General features: G+C 40.5%; 1 protein-coding gene across 3 annotated transcripts in view; it reads left to right on the top strand.

The window, feature by feature from the left end:
• Positions 1-26,826, top strand: part of LOC311606101 (cadherin-related family member 3-like) — a gene marked incomplete at its 3' end in the record, with an annotated part of 75,813 nt that overhangs the window by 21,017 nt on the left and 27,970 nt on the right. For all 3 annotated transcript variants that reach the window (XM_084797143.1, XM_084797144.1, XM_084797145.1), the window contains exons 5-9: positions 18,298-18,392; positions 20,730-20,837; positions 21,575-21,771; positions 23,493-23,670; positions 25,522-25,684. In XM_084797143.1, coding sequence (XP_084653269.1) covers positions 18,298-18,392; positions 20,730-20,837; positions 21,575-21,771; positions 23,493-23,670; positions 25,522-25,684 — 741 coding nt within the window. The remainder of the gene's footprint in view (positions 1-18,297; positions 18,393-20,729; positions 20,838-21,574; positions 21,772-23,492; positions 23,671-25,521; positions 25,685-26,826) is intronic.

A 26,826-nucleotide genomic window follows, 5' to 3' on the forward strand; every position in this document is an offset into this window, starting at 1 on the left:
TGAATACTCTTGTTGGTTGAGCACTCCCATAAGCCTCTTTCTGTGTCCAGAGTAATTGCAGATTCCTCCTTTACATTTACTGGCCTGTGAATGTGCGTGCCTCTGGGCAGATACCTTTGGGCACGCCGGCTTGAGCCACCTATGTTTGAGTTATGACCACCAACGCAGCAAGCTGTATCACACCCTGAGCTCACGGTCTGCCAACCTAGCTTAACTTTTATTAGGGCTGAGTTCTGTGCTGCTAGAAACTTTCTATTGCTGGGGTGGACTTGCAATTCCAGATAGCTGGAACCAACTCTAGATGTTGGGAGATGGAATGGAAATCTGACATATTAACACCATATGTCTTCCCTTGGCTTTAGAGCTGTTTCAGATGTTCCACTGGCAGGTCTGATGGTGGGCAATTAGCATCTTCTTAGTGTTAGATCTTACTACCCCAGCACTAAGCTCCAGTTTAATTACTAGTCTTATTTCTAGGAAAGGGGGACTCCAACTATGTTATGCTGCTCAAGGAATGGGTAGCATTGGGTGGCAGTACTTTGTAGCCTAGGATATCTGAGTTTCATAGTCACAGTGTCCCACAGTCTTAAAGATGTGGTGGGGTCCGTGATGCTGGTAGCATTGAATGCAAGGCCAAAATGCAAGTCTGCCTCACTGAGGCACAAGCATTTGCTTGGTTTCTGGGTGCTTCCAGGGTTGCCTCTGTGAGCCAGCGAGGTACAACGATATAGGGTGGGAATAGTCCTTTGATGGACCTGTGATGGGCTTGGTGCTGGGTTTCATGTCTAAGCCCTGAATTCTCTCCTCAGAGCCCTTTGCCTACACTGGGCTGTTTGGAGCAGAGGAGGGGTGAGGTGAACTGCCTGCTTTCAGGAATCTTTGGCTTTATCTCTACTGGAAGCAGGTACTGAGGTCTCTCTGTTAGTGTCTTTGACTCTCAGAGTTGGTAGTGTCTGTACAGAGTGTGCAAGGGCAGCATGGTGGCCATGTTGTTCCTTTTCTTGATGCTTTCTGGGCAAACCAAACCATCAGCAGCCGCAGAACTCTTGCTGTACGTTGCTCTGTAAAAAAATATTTATAATTTTAAAGCTTCAAACTTTCTGTTATCCCATGTTGACAAATACTAAAACTATCTTTAAGATCTGAGAATGGTGGCTCAAGCCTGTGATTTCATAACTTTACTGGAGCATCTAGAATTCTAAGCTAGTATGGCCGCACTGACAAGACCCTGCCTCAAAAGAAAAAGAGGGAAACACAGGAAAACACAAATGAAAATAATCCCAAACTGTCATTTGCTCTTCAGAAATAACTGTAGAATAGAAATGATTCAGAACTTTTACCTTTTAGTCTGGGGCACTGCAACAAAAAGAAATCATTTTCCCCTGCCTTTTCATAGCCCTAACTATGTACTGCCAATTGAAAAAAAAAATGCCTTTCATGAAGTAACAGGCTCCATAAAAGCAGAGATTAAGTGCATCTTGCTGATAACAGTACCTTGGTATCTATGAAATGTTTAAATAAAATATCAGAAAAGGCCTTTAAATGAAATATTTTCCAAGAAAAGAGCTTCAGATGTTTTGATATCATCCATAACTTTCAACATGTATGAAAAAATATTTACTGCAAAACACAGTTAAGACATTTCTAAATTCTCTTCAAGTTTTTATTGTGCATGTAATTATGAAATGCCTGTTTTGAATACATTGGTCTACATTTTATCAACAGTAAGTGCTATGGGGAAGAGGCAAAGGAAAAAGAGTAATAGATGTGGGAGGAAAGGTGAATATAATTTTGTGATAGTGCATACATGCACCAGACATAGAGCTTGGGTAGAATATTACAGACGAAGATAACAGAAGTCCCAAAGAAGCAGCAGCTCAGCATTGCTCAGGCACTAGAAACACAGAAACACACCAATGTGACTGTAAAGTGGGGGGTAAGTGGAGGAGTGCTACTGCTGAGGTGCAGGTAAGCATCAGCTTACAGGAGCCCTCTAAAATATAAGAAAGGACTTTATGTTTTCTTCTGCTTGGTGTGGGGTTCTCTTTAGATGGGAGGAATTCATGCTGTAATTTACATAAGAAACAACAAGAAAGCCTCTGTATGAATAAGAAAGAATCATATAAGACAAAAATACAAGCTGGGAAACCACTTGAGGTAACAGCAATAACAGTCATGAGGAGAGAGAATGACAGTCTAGGATATTAACAGTTGGAGTGGTAGGAAATTGCTTGATTTTATAGGTTGTCCCAATGTCTTATTATAAAAATTTTGAACACACAGAAAGATTGAAAAAGCTGAAAAATTGAAAGAATTATTTTCAATATCTCTACCGTGCAGCACAGTCCACCAGACCCTAGCTTTTCTGTCAGTGTGTCCGTCTGTTTATCTTATTTTCATTCTTTTGCTATCCAAGACAGGTCAAGTCCCTGCAGCAATGCAAGGCCCCAGAACTCAGCTACTTTATGTATTGGTTGAGTGTGTGTGTGTGCGTGTGCGTGTGCGTGTGCGTGTACGTGTGCGTGCAGGCATGTGTGCGGGCACAGGTGCCCTCGAACTTGCTCACGCAAGCTCATGCATGCGTGCACGGTACAGTGCGTGTGTTGGAGATCAGAGGACAACTTCTGAAAGTTCCCTCTTCCCACGCGGGCTTCAGGGATCGAACTCAGGTTGACACAGTTGGTGGCAAGGATGTTTATCCACTGAGTTGCCTGAATAGCCCTCTTCCTTCCTTTTAGTCAGTGAAATACCTCACCCTTTGAATGGTGCTGCCTACATGTGGGGTGGGTCTTCTGATACCAATTAACCTGGCCTGGAAACTCCCTCATGGGGACTGTTTTCATGGCAACTCTCAAGATTAGCCATCTCACCAAGGAATTTTGCTCATTGGAGTAGCTGGAGTGAAAGTGTGGCTGGGGACACCCTGAGGGAAGAAGAGGGGAAGAAGGTAGGAACAACCAGCAGAAAGAAATTTCAAAATAATTTCCCTAAGATGTAGAGCAGAAGAAATGGGACAGTAGCTGGGGGAAAATGTGGAGCCAGGAGAAAGTTTCATTTTTGAAAAATGAGAACTATTACCATGTTCTGTGCTGAAGAAGATAATCCAGAAAAGGAGAGAGAAAATTAATAACACAAACAGGAAGAAAATAATTGCTAGAGTCAGGGCTGTGGCAGTGGACAAAGGCATCCAGGCAGGGTGGAAGAGCAATAGGAATACATGGCCAAAGAGGACAGGTACAAAATTGTCCCTAAATGCTGGTGCTGTTTTCTCTGTCTTGGCAAGACCATCATCTAAACAGAGAACTTGCTCCATGAATGAAGAAGACAGAATCTCCTTGCCACATGCAGACAATCTGGCATCAGAAAGAGCCGCTATATTCCTCAGTGTATCAGGTGATGCCAAGTGTTGCAGAGGGAGAGAGCTGAGCTATTACACAGGGAAATAGCTCATGGCTTTAAAAATAATAGTAATTTGAAATGGATGGAGTTTTCCTGTGACTTAACATAGGCAAAAAAGATCAGAGACAGAGGGTAAAGAGGGAGACGTGGTGCTGGGAACTCTGGAACTTTGAGGATGGTAGAGAAGGCATCTGTATACGAAGACTTCTTCAAGGCCATCGAGAAATAGAAAGGTGAAAGAAACAGTCAGAGAGGACGGAGGTCTCCTAATGAAAGGCTGAGTTCTCAGGGGTACATGCGGGCTCTGGTGGATCAGTTGCATTGAACAATTGTCTTGGTGATAAGGGTTGGGCTGGTGACTGATGCGTATGTGACCAAAAAATGATTTGATCATCACTTAGGTGGGGACGAATGGGGATAGCCTGTCCCAGTGCTTGTGCTTTGAATGGTATCCTGGGAAATTTAGAATAGTTAGCTATTGCCACGGGAGGAAGAATCAGGGAAGCCATATCGTTAGGAGCAGGAAGTGTCTTGGGAACTCCTTCAGAAGTGCTGTTGTGAGGGTTAAGAGAGAGATGTGGCGGGAGGGAACAGCTGCTGCAAGGGTTGCTATGAAGGAATCTATACTTTAGGATTCCTCATAGAAAAATGGACATCTGGCAACATTTTACCTGTACAAAACCAACAGCCAACAAGAGAAAAGAAAATCAACAAACACACTTTGATGTTTGCTTGGATGGTGCTCATCTACATAAATGTCCGCACATTTATTGAAAAGAAGCCCACTGCCAATCAACATAGTGTATTAGTGACTTTTCTATAAAATAAAAATAAAATGCCATGACCAAAATCAACTTAAGGAGGAGATGGCTTACTGTGGCTTATGGTCCTAGCCACTGAGATTCCTCCATGTGGAGAAGACATTGGCACGATCACATTTTATCTACACACAGGAAGTAGGTCAAGGGTCTAAGACCCTAAAGCCCCTAGTGATGCTCTACCTCCTGAAGGTTCCTTCTATAACCCTCTTCAAGCAGTGCCACTAGCTGAGACTAAGTGTCCAAATACACGAGACTATCATTGAAATCACACCATACATAGTAAAGATATGACTTGTTTCCATCTCACTGATTTGTGGTGGCACAGACATATCAATATTCCTGCAGTATTGATTGGCTGTGTTTGTTTTCATTTCACAGATACAGGCATGGGCCTGGATCTTCATTTGTAGTAGACTTCAAGGAAGTGTTTACATAATCACTGGAAAAATTAAATTTTAAGTTGTACTCAGTAACTAATGACACTTTAGAACTTTGTTTCCTTGTGATACAAAGCTATTGAGGGGTGGACTGAGTGGGGGATGGAGTCACATAATAAAGTATTCCCAGAAAGTTCTGATTTGTGATGAAATATTTAGCATAAGACTATAATAGCCAAATGGATTTGAGAATGGAGACAATTATCTGAATTATTCAAGCTAAAACACAATTTTGCTTGAAATAACTGTGTGATTGGGGGAAAGTGATTTTTAGGAAAAGCTTTAATTATCTAGAAAAAAATCTTTAATCCTCCATATGAAAGGCAGATGATTGGAGAAAGCCATAATCATGTTCTTAATACAATTTTGGCTCAGTATTTACTTCACAATTGCACATCTTTTACCATCCTCCACCAGATGGCAGATTGTAACATACTATAGCCAGCAGTTGCACCATTGCTTAATGTCATTTTGCAATAAGCAATAAACACCGAACAATTGCACAATAAATTATTATCAGCTTGTCATATCAATTGCAAATGTATAGATTTTGATGGTATTTTTTATAAACTAAGGCTTCATCTTATAAAGACACAGTTGCCTGAGTGTGACTATTTGAAGGATATGTAAAGTAAAGGGAAAAGAAGATATGGTAATGATTTACCTATAAAAAGGTGTAATAACAATTTAAGTCTATGTATACAAGGCAAACGAAGAACCACTCATGATTGACCTGCTTAAAATCAACACTGTATGGGAGGCCCAAAAAGATGAAAGAATCAAAACCACCTATGTTTAAAAGAAAATTTTATGAAACTAAAAATTATAATACAATAATTACTTTGGGAAGAGTTATTTCATTATTTTATTCATGAAAACAATTGTGAGGTCAACTAGGGGATAGTATGATAAATCAACAGTATGATAATTGCAATAGGATCAAATGGGAAGCTTTCAACAAATGCAGAAGCCAGATCTCTTTTTTAGCCCAATGGTATCCAAATCTCTGGCAGTAGGCATAGGCACTGTATAGGTCTCCCCAGGCATTCAAATGGTACCTTAGACATCTTCAGTCTCTCAAGGAGTTCTAATGGCACTTTACACATCATCATTCTCTGATAATTTTGTGGTGTATTTTCACTTGCTGGCAGGACACATCACTAATTAAACATAATATACTTTTTCCACTTGGCCTAAACTTTTTCTCTATACAATGCTTCAGGCATCCCTATCTTTCTTTTGTTGTTGTTGTCTGTTGGTTTTGTTTTGTGTTTTGATTTCCTGTTGTTACGACAAAAACTCAACGAAACAAACTTAAGGGCGAGAGAGTTTATTTGAGTTTATAATTCCAGGTTACCGTCCATCAAGGCAGGGAGGTCAAGAGAACAGTAAATGCATGCATGCTGCCGCCCAGCTCCCCTTCTCCACTTACATAGCCCTGCAGAGGGAATGGTATCACCCACAGTGGGTAATATTTCCACCTAATTATTATAATCAAGGCTTGTCTAGAGGCTCATTTCCCAGATGAGTCCTAGATTCTGGACAAGTTGACCGTTCACACTAATTATTACAGTTACAGACTATTTCAAGTTAAAACAGAGTTGTTCCCCACCTCATAGTTATTAGAGAACATAGGACAGAATTAAATGTCAGGTAGGTATAAAGTAATTGGTTTCAAAACGTAAGAGCTAACCCTACTTCCTAGTAGGATTTCTGCTTCTGTAACAAAGGACGTTTCAAGGATTGTAGCGGATCGTAACTGTGCTCCTCCCAATCTCTTTGGATAGCTTCTGCCACTTTTCTGTGTTTCACCCACTCTCTGATCACAGTAGGATTTAGCTTCCATTGCTTAGAAGGAAGATGCTTGGGGATGTTTTTGTGGCTATAACAGCACATGACACCTGGAAATTCATATCTCCTAGGGAGAATCCTTCACCATGGAAAAGGTTTGCCTTTTCATTTTTGGATGGAGGCAGTCCCAAGCACTCAGGGAAAGGACCAGGCTGAAGTGCCTCCAAAGGACTCTGAGATGGCACTGTGCCTTGGGTACCCATTTCCTCTCTTTGGGATTCACAGATTTCAGGCAGTACTAAATCATGTACATACACATTTACATACTCATTTCCATCTCAGGATCTGTTTCTGGGAAACCCCTAAGACACACACACTAAGTCAACATACCAAACCAGACGTGATATAGAACACTAAGTTATCGGGATAATGCATGGCAAGTGCACAGAAGCATTAAGAAGGAAGGCCTTACGTGCTCCTGGAAAACATACTGAAGAGGTATTGCTATTGCTTATGAAGTGAGTGTACTCCAGAGGAAATAAAGCCATGCCTGTAAAACCCCAAGACTTCCAAAAGTAAACATAGAACCCCTGTTTCAGAAGACGCTCAGGGCAAAATGTCAAGGAAGCACATGTCTTCAGCCACCATGCTCAGTAGACTGAGGCAAGAGGAGCCCAGGTTCAAAGCCAGCCTGGTGAAATCGTGTCTGTATTGATCCTTCCCCAGAAGGTAGTTCTTTGGCTCAGTCTACCAAATGAAGCACCATATGTTAGCACATCAGCCCACCCTGAATTTACGTAGCATGTGTTAGGATTTGGACTTTCTGATTTCTGGCTCTATGTCTCTAGGCAAGTCTTACAATTTCTCTGAAACTTACTTTCTTTAATTATAAAACAATTATTAATAGTACTTATCTCAGAGTTATAATGAGGATTAAACTAGATGGTACACATGAAGGGTTATCTTAGTGTGTCTAATTTGTGGCCTGGGGGCAGCATGCGTCCCCAATACTTGTGAGTGAGACCCAACAGATTTGTAGAGTACATTGCCATGTGACAGTGTCAAAAGGTTGGACATTACTGATGACTTGTCAGAGATTACTCCACAAATGTTAGCTAATGTTAACATTGTTTTATGAAAATAGTAATCTTGGTTTTCCTCTTTCTCTATTCTCTTATTTTTGTTGTTTGAGCATCTCAAACACATTTTATGTAATTTGATCAAATCTACCCCATTATTTTCCTTCTAATTCCTCTCAGGTCTCCCCACCACTTTTCCTTCCTAACAACTCTTTTTTTAAATCTTAATGAAAATATATTTTTTTCATGCAATATTTTCTGGTTATGATTTCTTCTTCCCTTTCTACTCCCATTTACTCCCCACTTCTCCTCCCATATGGATCAACACCCTTTCTATCTCTTTTTAAAACAAAACAAAGCAAAACAAAACATGCATCTAAGGAATAATTATAAAATAAAATGAGATAAAACCCAAACTAGTTGAAATGTAACAAAACAGCCAAACAAGAAAAAGAACCAAAGAAAAAGCATAAGAAACATATAGATGTATACACATGCACATTTGCACATACACAAGAATCCTAAAACACCCCCAAACTGGAAATCATAATATATTCAAGATAACAACAATAACAACAACAACAACAATAAGAAGCCCTATTCAATGCTATGAGGCAGTGCTAGAAGGAAAACTTCAACATAAAGAGGATAGCCATGCCTAAGAAAAAGAATAAACAATATCAGGCAGGTAAAAAAAAAAAAAAAAAAGAGGAGGAAAAACCCACCCATACCACAATAACAAAATAAGGGAAATCAACAAACACAGTGAACTGATAACTCTCAACATATTGGCAATTCTCCAATAAAAAGACACAGGCTAAAAAAATTGATATGAAAACAAGATTTATCCTTCTGCTGCATCCTGGAAACACACCTTGACGTAAAGGACAAACATCATCTCAGGGTAAACGGATGGAAGAAATATTCCAAGGATTAGAACCAAGAAACAAGCTGGTGTAGCCATTATAATAGCTAAAGAAATAGACTTTAGAGGGAAAAAAAAACTAATCAGAAGACTTAGAGAAGGTCACTACATACTAATCAAAGAAAAAAAACCTATAAAGAGAAATTGCAGTTTAAAAATATTTATTCATTATTTATACAGTACTCTGCCTGTCACAAGAAGGCACCAGATCTCATTACAGATGGTCATGAGCCACCATGTGGTTGCTGGGAATTGAACTCAGGACTCTGGAAGAGCAGCCAGTGCTCTTAACCTCTGAACTGTCTCTCCAGCCCTATATTGCAGTTTTTAACATTTATCTACCAAACAAAAGGGCAACAAACTTCATAAAAGAAATACTACCATAGCTTAAGTCATATATTTAGCCTCATACAGCGATAGTGGGAGACTTCAATACCTCACTCTATGGGCATGTCATTCAGACTGAACCACACATCGAAACCCTGGCGCTAACAGACGTTATAAAGTAACTGGACCTACCACGTACTGACAGAACGTTTTCCCCAAATACAAAAGATTATACTTTTCACTGAGTTCTCAGCACCTCATGGAATTTTCTCCACAATTGGCCATATGTTTGGACACAAAGCAAGTCTCAACAGATACAGGAAAGTTGAAATAAACCCCTGCATCATACCTGACCACCATGAATTAAAGCTGAAAACCATCAATAACAGAAACAACAGAAATCTTACAAACTCATGGAAACTGAATAGCTCTCTACTGAATTAAAAATGGGTCAAGACCGAAATAAAGAAATCAGACTTTCAGGAATTAAACTGAAATGAAAACACAGGCACATCAAAGGTGGTTAAAAAAACATTAAAGAGAGTTTTGGGTGACTGTTTAGGCAGCAAGCCGTCTCTGCCATTTTTTTTTTTTCCTTTTGTAAGCTGCTAACCTGCACTTCCGGTTTACACAGGTAATTACTTTTTATTTGTTCTCAAGCCTCTGATGGGGTTGAGGACAAGATAGTTTAGTTTTACAATTTAGCTTAGTTGTTTAGAGGTTAAGATATTTTTAGGTCTAGATAGATGTTTTAAGTTAATAGATATTGATTTACATTCAGAATTTTAGACTCACCAGGATAGGAAAGATGTTTTCTTCAAGGTTGCCAAATACAAATAGCCAAAACCCCATGAATGTAACATTCATATAATTCCTGATTGTTTCGTGGTTCTTCTTGCTGTATGTAGTTTATTGTATAATATAAATGTATATGTTAAAAAAAGAAAAAAAACTTAGAGCCAGGTAATGATGGCATAAATTTTTAATCACAGCACTTTGGAGGACAAGGCTGACCAAACATTGAATTCAAGGCAAGCATGGTCTACAGAGTTAGTTCCAGGATAGCCAAGGTCACACACACACACACACACACACACACACACACACACACACACACACACACACACACACACAAACCCTGTCTTGAAAACCAAGAAAGAAAAACAACAACATCATTATCATCATCATCATCATCATCATCATCATCAATAACAACAACAACAAAAGAACCTTGCAGAGCTTTCATATTAGTGTATTAATAGCACACAGAAAAGCTCTAGAACAAAAGGAAAAGTAATACCCCAAAGGAGTAGGTAGCAAAACATAATCAAACTCAGGGATAAAATCAACAAAATAGAGACAAACAAACAAAAAAAACAGTACAAGGAATCAATGAAACAAAAAGTTCGTTCTTTGAGAAAATCAATAAGATTGACAAACTTTTAACCCTATTAACTGAAAGGTGGAGAGAAAAGGTCCAAATTAACAAAATTAAAGATGAAAGGGGGATATAACAACAGACAGTGAGGACATCCATAAGGACATACTTTATAACCCTGTATTCCACCAAATTGGAAAATCTAAAAGAAATGGATAGCTTTCTTGATATAAATCACCTGACAAAATTAAATCAAGATCAGATAAGCAATTTAAATAGATCTATAACCCCTAGCAAAATAGAAACAGCCATTTAAAGTCTCCTTAAAAAAGCCTAGGGCCAGATGGTTTTAGCATAGAATTCTACTAGAACTTCAAGTTAGTTCCAACCCTCCTCAAATTACTCCACAAAACAGAAACAGAAGAAATATATTTCAATTATTTTTATGAGGACACAATTACCCTGATACCTAAACCACCTAAAGATTCAACAAAGAAAAAAATGCAGACCAATTTTCCTTATGAACATAAATGCAAAATTACTCAATAAACTATTGAACCTAGAAAACATCAAAAGGATCACTCACCATGATCAAGTAGGATTCATCCCAGAGAAGCAGGGATGGCTCAAATAAGTAAATTGATCAGTGTAATCCACTATATAAACAAACTGAAAGAAAAAAAACCCCACATGGTCATCTCATTAGGTGCACAAAAGGTCCTGGAGAAATTAGGGATAAAAGAGACATATGTAAGCATCGTAAAGGCAGTATACAGCAAGCCCATAGTCAACTTAAATGGACAGAAACTCAAAGCAACTCCACTAAAATCATGATCAAGACAACATTTCCCACTCTCCCCAGACCTTTTCTTTTCTTTTAAAAAATTTTATTTATTTATTAATTCATTCATATTACATTTCAATTGTTAGCCCATCCCTTCTATCCTCACATTCCTCCCTCCCTCCCACTTTCACCCTACTCCCCTCCCCTATGACTGTGACTGAGGGGGACCTCCTCCTCCTGTATATGATTATAGGGTATAAAGTCTCTTCTTGGTAGCCTGTTATCCTTTCCCCGAGTGCCACTGGACTTCCCCATCAAGGAGACGTGGTCAAATATGGGGCACCAGAGTTTATGTGAAAGTCAGTCCCCACTCTTCACTCATCTGTAGAGAATGTCCTGTCCCTTGGCTAGATCTGGGTAGGGGTTCAATGTTTACCACACGTATTGTCCTTGGTTGGTGCCATAGTTTGGGCAGAACCCCTGGGCCCAGATCTGCCCATCATAATGTTCTATTTGAGGGTTTCTAGGACCCTCTGGATCCTTCTATTTCCCCATTCTCCCATACTTCTCTCACCTAGAGTCCCAAGAGGATGTCCTCACATCTATCCCACTTTCCTGGGACATGTCCCTTGGACTAGTGTCCAGACCTTTTCTTATAACACTTGACATCTTAGCTAGAGCAATAAAACAAGTAAAGGAGATTGAGGGGCTGCAAGTAGGAAGGGAAGAAGTCAAGTTCTTTATTTGCACATGATACGATAGCATACGTGAATGACCTAAACATGTTAGCAGAAAACTACAGCTGATAAACACTTTAAATCAACAGCTTTTCTATATTCAATGTGGCAAACAAACTGAGAAAGAAATCAGGGAAACAACACCGTCACAATAATCTTAAACCACATACAATATTTTGGGGTAACTTTAAGCAATTGGGTGAAATACATGATAAAAGATTCAAGTTTTTAAAGAAAAAAATTAAAAGATGGAACGATCACCTATGCTCATAAATCAGTACAATTAGCATAGTAAAAATTGCCCATACTACCAAAGCCAATCTACAGATTCAATGCAATCCCCATGAAAATTTCAACACAATTCTTCATAGGCCTTGAAAGGAAAAATCTCAGCTTCATATGGAAACCAAACCCAATCAACCAATCAACCAAAAAAAACCTGCTGGAGGTATCACCATCTCTGGTTCCAAGTACTACAGAGCTATAGTACTAAACACTGCATGGTACTGTGTTTATAAAAAGCCACACATGATGATCAATGGAATAAAATTGAAGACCCTATATATATCTACCATTTATGAATACCTGATTTTTTTTTTTTTTTACAAAGAAGCCAAAAATACACACTAGAAAAAAGAAAGCATCTAACAAATGGTTCTGGTCAAGCTTGATGGCTGCATGTAGAAGAATGCAAATAGATCCTTCCTTATCACTCTGCACAAAACTCAACTCTGAGTGGATCAAACACCTCAACATAAGGCCAGATATATGGGACATCAAAGAAGAGAAAGAGGGGAATAATCTTAAACTCATTGGCACAAGAGAAGATTTTTTTCTGAATAAAACACTATTAACACAGGCACTAAGCCCAACAATTAACATGAAACAATTCATGAAACTGAAAGGCTTATGAATATCACAGGACATTGTTATTCATGCAAATTAGTAGCCTACAGAATAGGAAAAGATTTTTGTCAACTACATATCTGATAGAGGAATGATATCCAAAATAAATACAGAACTAAAAAACAAGACTTCAAGAAAATGAATAACCCAGTTTTAAAATGAGGTACAACTGTAAGCAGGGAACTCCCCAAACAGTAAACTGAAATGGCTTAAAGCACTTGAACAAATGTTCAACATCCTTAGTGGTCAAGGAAGTGACAATCAAAACTGCTTTGAGATTTCACTTTACACCAACAAAATAGCTAAGATCAATAAAACAAATCATAGCTCATGATAGTGAGGGTGTGGAGTAAGGGGACCACTTAGTCATAGCTGATGGGAGAGTAAACTTGTGCAACCACTATGGAAATCAGCCTAGGGGTTCATCAGAAAGATGGGGACTGATCTACCTCAAGATACAGATATGGCACTCTTGGGCATATACCCAAAGGACACTCAATGAGGCATGTGTTCAACCATGCTCATGGCTGCTTTATTCATAATAGCCAGGAATTAAAAACAACCTATCTGTTCATCATTCGATGAATGGATAAAGAAAGTGTGGTAAATTTACACAATGAACTATTACTTGGCTATTAAATTAAAAGATAAAAATTGTAGGTAAATAGATGGGACTAGAAAAAATTGTGAGCGAGATAAATCAGACCCAGAAAGACAACTATGGTATGTATTTACTTATATGTGGATGTTAGCAGTTGGGTCACTGATAAACAAGCTATAACTGTAGAACCACAGAGGTTATATAGAGAGTAAGGGACTATGGGGAGAAGGCTGGGCCTCCCTAGGAAGGGGAAATAGAATACATAGTTATGGATGGATGAAGTATAGACTGGAATGGAGAATGAAACAGGGAGGAGGAAGAGGAAAGTGGGGGGGGGGAAGAGGGAATATGGGAGGGACATCTAGAACTAAGGCCCATTTGAGTCATCATATAGATTCCTGATACATTGGAAGCCTTATATAATATGTGTATATACAAAGGCGACCGTGATAAAATTGCCAAATATCAGGGTAGACAAAGCTCCAGCTGGACAATCTTGTCAGCAAATGAAGCTTCTAGTACTGGAAATGGGCTACTTCTAGTTGAGTTATTGTCTAAAAGGGTCTCATTTGAGCCCCCAAACAGTCCAGGCTATTGCCAAAGTTCTTGGTGCCTTTTTACCAACTTATCGTAAGGCCCTGTTGCTGAGGACAACACCTATATAGTTCACTGAACATGGAGAATGGAGAGTACGTAGAATCCTCACCCCATACAGACTAGTGTTCATGTTGCTGTAAGATACTCGGCATGCTACCAAAGGGGAAAGGTAAACACCAACCTAGTCACAAACCTTTCAGGCTATAAGAGTGTCCTTCCTGCAAAACACACTGGTGAAATTGTGCCCCAAAGCTTATGGGAATAAACCAACCAATATCCAATTTAAGCTAAGGCCCATTCCGTGAGATATAGCCCATACTCAGCCCTGCTTGGATAAGAACCTAGGCAAGAATATAAGAATAACTAGACTAGGGACCAAGGGGAAAAACAACTACTACCATTCTACTAAAGGAATATGGCACTAAAATGACTCCTGTGGTCATTCTGCTATGTTCATAGATGGCTTTGCTCAACCATTATCAGAGAAGCTCTCTCTTGAAGCAGATGTGAACATGTACAGGGACCCAAAGCCAGACATGTGCAGAAAATGAGAAAGCTTGAAATAGTCAGCCCTAAGAATGGGATGTCTCCAACAAATCCCTCCCCTCGGAGCTCAGGGAACCCTGCAGAAGAGGAGGCAGAAAGAGTAAGAGCCAGAGGGGATAGAGGACACCAAGGAATCAAGGCCTACTAGACACGACAGGACTGGTGCATAAATGAACCCATATAGACTATGGCAACATTCACAGGTCCTGCACAGGTCTGCATCAGATGGTGTCCTAGAGATGAAAGAAGTGGACGCATCCCCCATTCCTAACCCAGAAGCTATTTCCAAATGATAGCCACTTGTAAATGAAAAATCAGTTTTTTTCCCCCAAGGGAGCTTCATTGGGTAAGGAAACTACTCTAAAGGGTAGGCCACATGCCCCACAGTAGATGGACAACATACAAAAAACAAACCACAAATAAAAATCACCTCGTTTTCTTTTTTAAGCAACTGATTCTACTTAATGCTAACAGTGTGTTCATAGATATAGCGCCATCTGCTGGAGCTTGGGCAGCTCACCAGGGACTCCATTTCTGAAATCTCACTGTCTCCTTTTAGCAGCCATCAATTGCCAAAAGCTCCTCAGATAGGGGTGGAGCTTCTCAGATAGGGGTGGGGCCTCTCAGATGGGGGTGGGGCTTCAGGAGCTCCTCCCTTGTCCATGCCAGGATTTTGTCTAGCTTGGTTGTGTACAATTCTTACGCGTGGAGTCTCAGCTTCTGTGATTTCATGTGTGCAGTGATGCTGACTGTCTGGCTGCATCTCTGGCTATCTCTGGCTCTTTAACCTTTCTGCCCTCTCTTCCATGACAATCCCTGAACTTTGGAAGGAGGTATGACATAAATGTCCTATTTAGGGCTAAGCAATTGAGCACGAATTCTCTGAATGTTGACCAATTGTAAATTTCTGTATTAATCATTTAATGAATAAAACACTTCTCTGATGAGAGTTAAGAGCTGCACTAATCTATTGGCATAAAGATAAGCACATAGGCTGGGCGTGAGGGTGCAGGCCTTTAATCCCAGCACTCAGGAGGGAGAGGCAGATGGATCTCTGAGTTTGAGGCCAGTCTAGTCTACAAAGCAAGTCCAGGACAGCCAGGACTGCAAGAGAAACCCTGTCCCAGAAAGAAAATAAACTACATAAGAGCAATCTTAATATACAATGTCCGTTTAGCATAATAATAGAAGTAAACCATCTCTTAGAGCTTATGACACACACAGCTTCAGGTCTTTGGTCTAGTTAGCAATAACAGGCATGAATTCCATCTAGGGATGCTAGCCTCAAACCCAATCAGAAAGTGGTTGGTTACTTGCATAACATTTATGTCATGACTGCACCAATAGGCATATCTTGCCAGTGTAGTTATTACTGTAGCTCACAGCATCCCCAGATGGGTAAGATTATTAATTGCTTTTCTTCCCCAAGAGACTGAATGGTACTTTCTATCACTATAAAAGCTAGCCAGTAGGGATGAAACTTTCTGGTAGGTACCATCCTGATTTCTCCAGGACTACAGTGTGCAGTGTCTTTAGTAATAAAAGTCTTTCCATTAAGTTCTGCATGCTAATGAAGAACAAGTGTTTGGAGGGTCTGCAGGACGTCTCACTGAGTAACTCTAGAAAACATAGAGCCTACACATGGCGTTGGGAGTTTTATTTGGTGGTCTATGGTGTCTGGAAAAAGAATTGCCTTCCCCCCTTTATAAGTTACAAAACCCGTGTATGCGTGTGTATGTCTATGAGGAAGCATCTACTGTGGAAAGTTTCTATGTAGCTTTCAAAAGTAATGCTAATTGTCCTTCTCCGTAAGTACTCCTTTAACTTGCCTTTCCATTCCCACAACAGTTAGCCTTTTCTCACTTCATTATTTGCCTCTTTCCCCTTCTTACTCTCCCTGTGCTACCTAGTCACACAGTTACTGTTATTTGACTAATATTCAAGGCATGGGAAGCTCCAGCCATAGCCCATGACCTGCTTTGGAAGCACTGGAGCCTCTAACTCTTTCTGAACTTTGGTTCTGACTTTTCTAGTTCCCAAGCTACCTTGAGAACAAATAGTCGTGAACAAGTCTTTTGAAGAAGGGAGTAAAGTGGATTCTGAATAAGTCCGTTCGGGTACACTGAAGGCTCGCGCCCTACTCTGCACCGCCCACCTCTCCACGCCCCCACCCCCAGGTTCTGTAATATGTCCCCACACCTTGGAATCTGAGAGTGGGGAGGCCGGTGGTACTTTATGGCCAAATAATTTTCCACAAATATGTGGCAACTACAGACTAAATCCTGGTAAGGAAAAGACCCAGGACAATGAATATAATTTGCCTAGCCCCCAGAGAATTAATTTCCCATCCCTTAGACGGTGTTCCTGTTCAAGGCATTCTTCATCTAGGCGGCTTTCCTAGTGATTGCGCTCGCTGCTTAGCAACCACCATTTCCAGCATCCCCTGAACATCAGGCTGCTCATATCAGCACCATCAAGATATTTTTTTTGAAGAGTACTTTATTTTGTGAAAAATCAGCCATACCAACCACAACTTTCCAATGTGTGTGTGTGTGTGTGTGTGTGTGTGTGTGTGTGTGTGTGTTTTGTAAGTGTTGACACCCAAGGAACACATAAATGAAATTTGAAATTGCGAATTTTGAGTAGCTCCCAACAGAAATGTGGATGTCTTAAAAAGCATGTGTATTTGTTTATGGGCAGACAGTGTTGGTAAGCTTCTTAGGCCGTTCAGTTTCCAGCTGTCCGCTGTCATTCCCTTATGAACCAGGCATCGTTATGCCTGTATTTGCCCTGAAAGTAAGTATGTGATGAATTTGCCTGCCACTCCTGCATGTTAATGTACCTCACCCTTCCACAGAGGTGGAAACAACCAGCTCAGTCTTATTTAGATGGGTAGGCGTGAAAGGTATGAATTGAAATTAGTCAGAATATGGTGATTCATCAGAAAATCAATCAATGTAAAGGTCACTAATTTCTCCAAATGATTTTCAGTCTGCTTCGCAGTCCTTCTGGGTTTAATTTTCGCTATTAAATTATCCCTGGGAATGTACAATGATTAAGTCAGTAGCACTTGGTATAATTAATCCCTCATATTAAGGCTCCTGTGGATTTTTCTTTTGTGCTCCTGGCTTTTTTTTATAAGTTGACTCTCACCTGTCTTAGGAAGCCTGGCCTCATCTGCTCCATTGGGAAGGAGTTTTTTTTTTAGGGATGCAGGGTTAAGGTTCAGCCACTGGAATTTCTCAAGACTTGGATTTTTTGTTTGTGAAATGGGATAACATCAGCGCCCATGACCTAGGATGCTGAGACTCTAATGCCAATGTATTTGAAGCACATAACAAAACAGGTGCATAGAAGATGAGGTCAAAAGTCAGCAAGGCATGGGAAGACTTGATAAAACATTCTTTGTCTGTACCTGCACAGGCAAAATCAACTGAGCAGATGTTAAGGATTTCATAGCTCCTTGGTTCACCCCCAGCACCCCAAACTTATGCTCATTATCCATACAGATCATCTCAGGGCTCATTAAACATTTGCCATGCATTTTCTGATGCAACTCCCTTTACCTGAGTATATAAGAAATACTCAGGTAATATGCAAAATGTAGAGATCAGAAAGGCTTGATTTGTTCTTTTTTAGCATTTAAGAGCATGTTGTCTGATCTAAAGTCAGTTGAATAGAATAGTTTTATCATGATCATGATGGTGATCACGACCACCACCATCACTACCAGCATCACCACCACTACCACCACCACCACCACCACCATCATAACCACTACCACCACCACCACCACCACCATCCAGCTGCCAGTATCTTCTGAGCATCTGTAACATGGGACACATGGTAGATGAGCCACACAGAGTAGACCTGGATCTCAGCATTGGTTCTTAGAGGTTGAAGAACCTCACCAGGGAGTCAGTTGTGCATCTGCAACACTTTATTTTCTCTTTTCTATCCAACAAACAGTATTTCATTTCCCCGGAGAGCTCCGGCTTCACCATCGACAGCACTGGGGCGATTTCCACAGCAACAGCTTTGGATTTTGAGAGGGGCATGAGAAGGTGATGCTGTGCTGGGTTTTCTCTGGTGATATGGGTGCTTTGGCTGTAGTTCCCCTTTTGAAAAAATTTCCCCTCATTCGCACATGAAGTTGTTCTTGATACTGTCTTAAAAATGAAAGTAGCACCCCTTTGAATTGCACCACTGCTCCTTCGGTGTCTGTGGGGCCTCCCTGTGTAACTTGCTTTCATCATCATGAAGCATGAAGGTTATTTTGGTAGTTTTATTTGTACCCTGCCATGGAAGTGGGCAGGTTGCCTCTCAGGGTACCTGTAATATAGGACAGCTTTCTAACGGGATAATCAGCACCCTTGAAAAGTTAGGACACTGCCATTTCCCTATGCTTTCTGCATCAGCTAAGCAGGTGACCACTGGTGGAAGTTATTTTTTATTTTTATAATAATTTAATGGCTACCCCCATTCATTTATATATTTTGCATCAAAGTGCTTCATAGGACAAGGAAGTGGACTCTGAAGGCATTCTAATAAAATTTCTCCTGCCTTTCATAAGTGATGCTTTACTACAATAAGAGATGAGAATGGAAAAATATCCTGAGCAGCATCTCGGATAGCAAAGGCACAGCATAGAGTGGCTGCCAACACATTATATAGTCCAGTTCCCATTGAAGGAGATTCAGAGTCCACAGACAGATCACCAAGATAATCGTCAGTCTTGCATTGGAGATGTACTTCAGTTGCTAGACTTTCCCCCTAGCATACAAGGGGTCTTGGATCCCTAGCACTGCATCAACCAGGATTGCTAGGCTACACCCATAATCTCAGCACCAGGGTGCAGAGACAGGAAGATCAAAATTTCAAGAACATCTTTGAATACATGGTGAGTTCAAGGCCAGCCTAGGTTACAGGAGACTGTCCTAAACCCAAACCAAAATACCCTAGACATTTCTAAGTCTTAAGATTTGCTAGCACATGCAAAATAATTAAAGTTTGTAAAAGGATTTTTTTTCTGGCTAAGTGAAAATGAAAGCTTAATTTTTTTCTCTTTATTATCTCTGAAACCAGAGGAACCAAGAGTAGAAAATTGAAGCTCTAATTGCAGACTGAGAGCATTAATGGCCTCTCGGCTAAGATGGCCGTGTATTCCCCTCCTGAGTGCTCACACCCTCCCTCCCTCCCTCTCACACTCCCTCCCTCTCTCCTCCCTCTTTCTTTCTTCTCTCCTTTTGAGACAGGGTTTCTCTGTATAGTCTTGGCTGTCCTGGACTCACTTTGTAGACCAGGCTGGCCCCAAGCTCACAGCGATCCGCCTGCCTCTGCCTCGCTGATTGCTGGGATTAGAGGTGTGCCCAGTTTAGAATTACTTTTTAAAATGTCTTTACCTTTTTAGGTAGATTAGATTTTTGGTTTTTGTTAACATTTGTTTCATACCTCATTAACTTTTTGTAAGAGAAATTATGAAATAAGCAATCGAGAAGTGGTTTTACATTGGCACGAAGAGAGAAAATGGTCATTTTAGTGTCAATTACAGATATATTTCAAGTTAAAATAGAATTGGTTTTTTTTTTCCCCAGAAAGTAACTCTTTCAGTTTGCCTGGAGCTGAAGTTTGTCGGGATCAAATCTGAACAGCACTGGGCAAGTTAGAAGCCATGATTGCAAAGTGATCACAGTTTAGGGATGAAAGCCATCGTACTGAGTAAAGAAACTTTCATTTTCCTCAACTCCTTCCCATCTCGTGAAATAAAAACTCATTAAGTGTATAATCAGCCTGATGTTTCTTACAACGATTAATTTATTTGGAAGGCTTTTTCCTTTTTTAAAATTGTATGTTTAAGTCTCCCTTAGTATCGCTATGCCTCCTGCCTGCATAGCAGGATGGCAAGTGTGTCTTACCACACTGTATCACCTGTTAGATTTTTAATCAAAGAAACCACTTTTTAAAGGGTACAAACCCACTGCTATTAGTGGCCTGTTTGCTACAAATGCTAGGGAATTTCCATAGGCCGCTATCCCCACCCATTTATATGGATTAGCAAACTTTACAAAGAAAAACATGTGAGGAATTTGCATGTCATCTGTCTGCAGTGCAGGGCCACGCTACTCTCTGTACTGTTCCACTTTTAGTAAGTGTTCTGCTAAAGCCTGCACTTGGGCAAACTTTTTAAACATTAGGGCCCTTTTGTCAGGTGATTTGAATCATTTCATTCTTTACAAAGTGTCATTCATTTCCAACTGCTGAAATAACTGCTTGGACTGACAACTTAACCAGAGGAGTCGATTGCTGTAGCTGGTCAGTTACATCTGATAGAGTCTACTGCTGTGGATGCCTCCTATTTATCATGAAGTCCTAACTGTCTTTTTTTGTGGCTATGCCTTTAGTTTTTCACTGGTTATTAAAGTGGTTGATCCGGGAGGACTGTTTGCAACTGGAAATCTAAAGATTTTCCTCATCAATGTCAATAATAAAGATCCCACTCTTGCCTGCAGGTAAGAAAGCACAACTTATTATTTGATTTGACCTTGAAAACATAGTCTTCACACCCATCGTTTTCTCCTTGTTTTTAGCTGAGAATGAACCTAGCAAGCATTGTATAAACAACCACATAAGATAAAAGAGTCCAACGAAAAGGTTTACTTAAAACTGAAGGTGAAGGTAGTTTTATTGTATAAGGCATATTGAAACTGCAGTAAAATAAGGTGTTATTCATGAAGTACATTCGTAATATCAGAGTTGCTGGCTTAACTCTTACTTCTCTTTAGAGAGATTCTGGTCACTGTTACAATCAGGGAGTTTATAGAAGCAGACTGAGGGGCAGCAGCCCTGCAAAACTAGCTAGCTATCACTAGACGCTTAAGAGCACAGTGATTATGCACACAGTTCGAGAGCAAAGGAGGAGAGTGGTCTAGCCCTCTCTTAACCACCTCGATGTTGACTTCTGAAAGCTATGTACTTTCTTCAGTTCTCACTTTTCACATCTATAAAACAGACAGACATGGTCCTCACTTCCTAGGCAAGCACCTTCAGAGAAGAGTGGGTAACCCATGGTAAGCCTTAGGATGCTGTGTGAACTATAGGGAAGCGACCAGTGTGGGGCATGAATACTTCTGTCACAAATGATTTCTTTCATGTCACCACACTGTACAGTCTGCTGCACCTTTACCACCCCAGGCTGGAAACGACAACAAGTCGGAGCCATGCTAATTAACCTTTCTTTTAAAACAAGCCTATTCAGTATTGAAAATGGGGTCTCGAGCGTTACCTCCACAAACTCAACTCTGTATCATGAAGTCAACATCACACTGGATGAAGAAATTCCAGTTGGGAAGATGATTGCAATGTGCCAGGCAGCTGATGAAGATAACCTAGGAGATCTAACCTTTCAACTAGATACAGTGGATGATTATTTTGCAGTAGACAAAGGTAGGTTGAAAACTGTCCTGCCCTGAGCAGTTGTATGCCTACCTCCCCCCCACATCCCTACCCCCAGTTTCTGGAGGAGAGGTAGAGATGCTAAAGCCCATCATGAAACATCTCTTAGATACTTTGGGAATGTCTGTTGAGTGATGCTACGGCTGCTGCATGTCTTCATGACTATTATTGCTGTTATGAACTCTACAGTTTATATGCATTTTTAGCCTTTATTCTTAGACCTGACTCAATGCTATTCTGCTTTAGGACCCAATGTTTGTGAGGGAGAACCTGATTTGATTTGGTAGAGTTAGTCTTTTACTCCTCATGCAATTGTGCAGTCTGGGGGAGGGGCGCAAATTGTGTAGTGTTTAAGCTGGGGTTGCTGAGTCAAGAAGCACAGTGTTGGGCTATCTTTAGCACATACACAGGTTAGCCATCGAAGCAGATACTGTCATTGTTCTACTCAGACAGTAAGCTTGGTTCCAGCTGTCGGCATCTGTGTGCCTCAGCTTGATCTTGCTTAGGATCTGACAGCTTCATTCCCTTTTCTCTCCTACAAGTCCCAGGCTGGACTTGGAGAAAGCCTGGTATTCAGGACTTGGTGTAGAACTTCTACAGTGATTTTCCCTGCTATAGTATAATTCCTAGTATGATCTACTCTGGCTCACAGAACTCATCAGTGATGTGAGGCTCTTGTTGCTATCAGTGGTAACCGGCTTGATGATGAACTTTTATTGGAATTTCCCCCCCCTGCTTTTCTTCCACATGTCACATTGGCCCGGATTGCCTCCCAAAGAACTTGATTGCACTCACATTCTGATCTCAGATTCTGTCCTGATTTCTGAGAAGGGCTGCCTCTTTTACAGTTAGCTGCTAAGCATCTCCACAGAGACACTAGTGATTTTTTGAATACTCAAACTAGGCCATATTTCTTCTTTGTTCAAAAATCCTCTCCATTTGCAGCTTACCCTTGAACTTTGGTCCCACTGAGGTCCTGTTTCTGTGGCCCCTGGCTTGTTATCAATGATTACTGCCTTCCCTCAGCACCCTCATGCTACCCCAATTTTTCTTTCTTTGCCTGTTACTCTGAGCCAGCAAGTACGCTGTCTGCCTTGAGAACTCTCCCTTGTATTTCTTAAGCACCTGATCATTAGACATTATCATCTGTAAAAAAAAAAATCACATTATAACACTCCTTTCCATAATAACATAGCATTTGAACTTTTTGTTTTTCTACACATGTTGGAGGGCTGTAGCCAAGTTTAGAATATAAAATCCGTAAGTATGGAGGTTTTGTGGCGTCATACTGAGTACCGTATGAAAGGCACTCAGTAAATACTTGCTGTACTTACGTGATGGATGACTATGAAAAGCAAACTATGTTATAACAGTGCTTCATCTGTAGTTCTCTCTGCAGGGAATCATTTCCCGTTTGCTGACATTTCCTTCTGTTATGCAACCTTCAAGTCCTAGAGTAAGGATCTCTTCTAGAGTCTACCCTATCCCAAGCCAACACAATTTTGTTTCCCTATCCATTAACATAAATATGATTAATAGCACATTCTAGTGATAAATGATTTAATGCTGTGCATGCACTTTGAATCAGCTCCTTAATTCTAGAGAACAGGGCAGAATTTTTACTTTCTCTTTCTGTCTCTGCACATGCAATGAAGTAGTTTTAAAAATCACAGTCTGGTCCGGTCTGAGCAGGATGTGCTCTTTTGTTACAGAGAAGGGGGTCGTGGTCACAACCTCTCGTCTGGATGTGGAGAAAACTGGGTTTGCAAGTGCTCTGTTCTTCTCTATTAAGGCATGTGACGGTGACCAGCGGTGCACAGCAATTCCAGTGGCTACCTACGTTCGTGGCATTAACGACAACCCTCCATTCTGTGATCAGTATCTGATTAGGTGAGCAGGCAGAAGGCAGAAGAGAGAATTCAGAGTGGGCAGGGAGAAGGAAAGGCTGTCTTATTTTTTTTTTTTTTTTTTTTGGCTCACTCTGACATGTGGTGGATCATCAAGTTGAATCCTGGTCACTCAGAAATGTTTCTCAGAGATGGCCTGATGGTCCTGTTTGTGGCTTTCCAGAATCTGAAAGTGAGATCTGAGATCATAATGACTCCACTCCTACTGTTATTAACCGAAGCCCTTCTGTTTTATTTTGTAAAATGGCATGGCAGTAGAACTCTTTGAGGAATGGTTGTGAAGAATCAATGGGTTGAATTCTGGGACTGTTTCAGCACAGTGCTGAGAGGATGCTCTTTCATAAAGGTCCTCATTATTGGTCTGTGGCTGTCACCAGGGACCCTCACCATGCAATAGGTTTATGGTTGAAGATGTTGTGCCGGGGGTGAGGGAATGTCTCAGTAAAATCGTTGCCTTGTAAGCACAAAGACTTGACTTCAGCACCATGACACACATAAAATAGCCATGTGTTGTAAGAAGCTTTTGGAGTCTCAGCGCTAGAGATGCAGAGACAGGCAGGTCCCTGGGGTGCACTGGCCAGGCAGCCTAGCTTACTTAGCAAGTTCAAAACCAAGGCAGAAACAAAACAGAACAAAACAACAACAACAACAACAACAACAAACCATACAAAATAGTGGACAATACCCAAGATAGTCCTTTGGCCTTCACATACAGGCACACATGTGTGCCTGTTATCATAGGCACCTGAATACCCACATGTTATCACAGGCACCCGAATACTCACATGTGCCTGCACACACAGCACAAACACAAAGATTTTGTCCTTGATTAAAAAGAATCATGGCTTTAAAAAAACATGATTAACTTTTTAAATGTAACATGGCTCATGCAAAATATATTGCGTGACTTTCTAAGTGGAAAGATAGTAGGTCTCCATATTCAAATCACTGTAAATGGAAGAAAAATGATCTGACAACATGGACAAAATCTTGATGCAAAATATTTCATGCAGGGTCAGGATTTGATGTTAAGGAAGTGATGAAAATATTCCGAGCTGTAGGACGTTGGGGTTTTGATATGTGGATAGGAGGTTTGTATTTCTTCCCATGGGGGGGCTATTCTGTCCTTCCTCTCCTTTCCCACACCCTGGCCATCTGCCTGAGAGCACGCCTTTTCCGTTTCTATTATTTTCCCTCTCCTTCCTAAGACTTTCTGCTGCCTCTCCTGCTTCCTCTCTCTATTGATGACTTACACCTACACTCACTCTCCCATATAGGAATCAGCAGCTAGCAGCCTCAGATGAGAGAGAATATTTGTCTTCCTGAGACTGCGTGACCTCACTTAATATAATAATTTTCACACCATTCTATTTTTCCTGAAAATTACATAATTTTATTTTTATTTACAACTGAATAAAATTCCACCATGTATATGTGTCACATTTTGTCATTCATCCGTTAGTCGCTGCACATTGAGGCTGCTTTCCTTTCCTAGCTATTGTGATGAGAGGCAGTAAATCTGGATGTGCAAGGATCTCTGTAGTAGGATGCAGAGGTCTTTGGGTATATGCTCAGAGGCACTATATCTGCGTCACATAGGAGTTCCATTTTAAATTTTTTGAGGAGCTTCTGTACTTATTTACACAGTATCTATACCAGATTACACTCTTAGGAAATGGTCACCCAAATGATGCTCTAAGGGGGGGCCTATCTGCTCCAGGATTAACAGTATACATATAAACCTCATAGAAAGTAGTGGATGTTTAAGGGGAAAACATCACATTCTAAGAGAATGCCTATCTAAAGTGATTTTTCTTTTTGAACAATTAAACAGGTACACGGGCAAAGAGAAGATTGCAAAAGACACAGTAGTTGCAAAGCTCTCGTGTCATGACCTTGACAAACCTCCTGACACAATTCATTATTCTCCGAGCTTTGGCCCAGTAGGTTCTGGACACCTATTTGAGCAAGTGTCAAATGCCAAAAATTTCATTCAGGTAAGCCCGGGTGGAAGGCATTTCAGGAAGCTTTCTCAAGGAAATGGAGTAATGTCATGGCCAATGGAATGATGCTAGTAAGTTCCAAAGGAGGAGTCCTGGTACAACAGAGGAGGATTCTGGATTCCTCTGCTGTCTTGGCAAGTCTTTAACTATCTTGTTCCTGCTATCTTTTTTCCTTTTTATAATGAGCAACAATCAATTTACTTCCTATTTAACTGGGGAGATTAGAAGCTAAAAACACCTTCTGATTTCCTTAGAGGTGAGTCTGTATGATGGCTTATGTGACAATGGCTTGGTCTCCTGGCACTGGAAGTAACTGAAGCCAACTCCTCTTCTAGAGGGTCAAACTTTCTACTGGCAGAGCATTAAAATGTAGGGTTTTTTTTCTATACGTGATTCTGCCTTAGAAGAAATTCCTTTTCTTAATTCCCAACTTTCATGGCGTTTATTTTGGAATGCCAGTCCATGATTGCATCCTTAGTTCCTTACCTTCCCTCTCAGTATCACCAACTACCCTTTACCTACCCATTCCTGTCCTTATCCAGAAGATTATATCTAAGAAACCCACAGATGAACCCTTTCTCTTATCCTGACCCCAAATATTCTTGACAAAGTTTACAGCTACAAGGTAAGTTCTTACATGAGTGTAAAATTTGGACACTTGAGCCCAGAACCAGGTGCATACTGGATTGATATTCACTTTGCAATGCAAACCCAAAGTGTCGTCTTTAAAATGAAATTTGCGTAAAGACGGAGGATTTGTAAGCACTATTCTAAGACCCAAACCTTCGTATATGCTTGATCTGTCACCGAATGAATGACTACAGCCATCACCCACCTCTACCTGACTTCAGTGTCTGCATGCTTATCATGTAAGTATTAAAAGGCACTTATTCCTAAGAGTTACATCCTACCACCATAATCATGCAGATTGCATGCCACCTATAAAAACATTTATTTTACATGTACAATGGTCTATTTGGTTGTTGATCCTATTAGATCATAAGATTTACAGCTATTGTCAAATGGTTATCATTTGTGAACCAAATTTTGCTATGGTGCTTGGTTCACAGAGGGTACTCAGTGTAATTCCCTGAATGATAAAGGAGTCATATACTGGAATTTTAAAAATAGATATT

Source organism: Acomys minous (assembly GCF_964271855.1).
Source record: "Acomys minous genome assembly, chromosome: 9".
NCBI lineage: Eukaryota > Metazoa > Chordata > Mammalia > Rodentia > Muridae > Acomys > Acomys minous.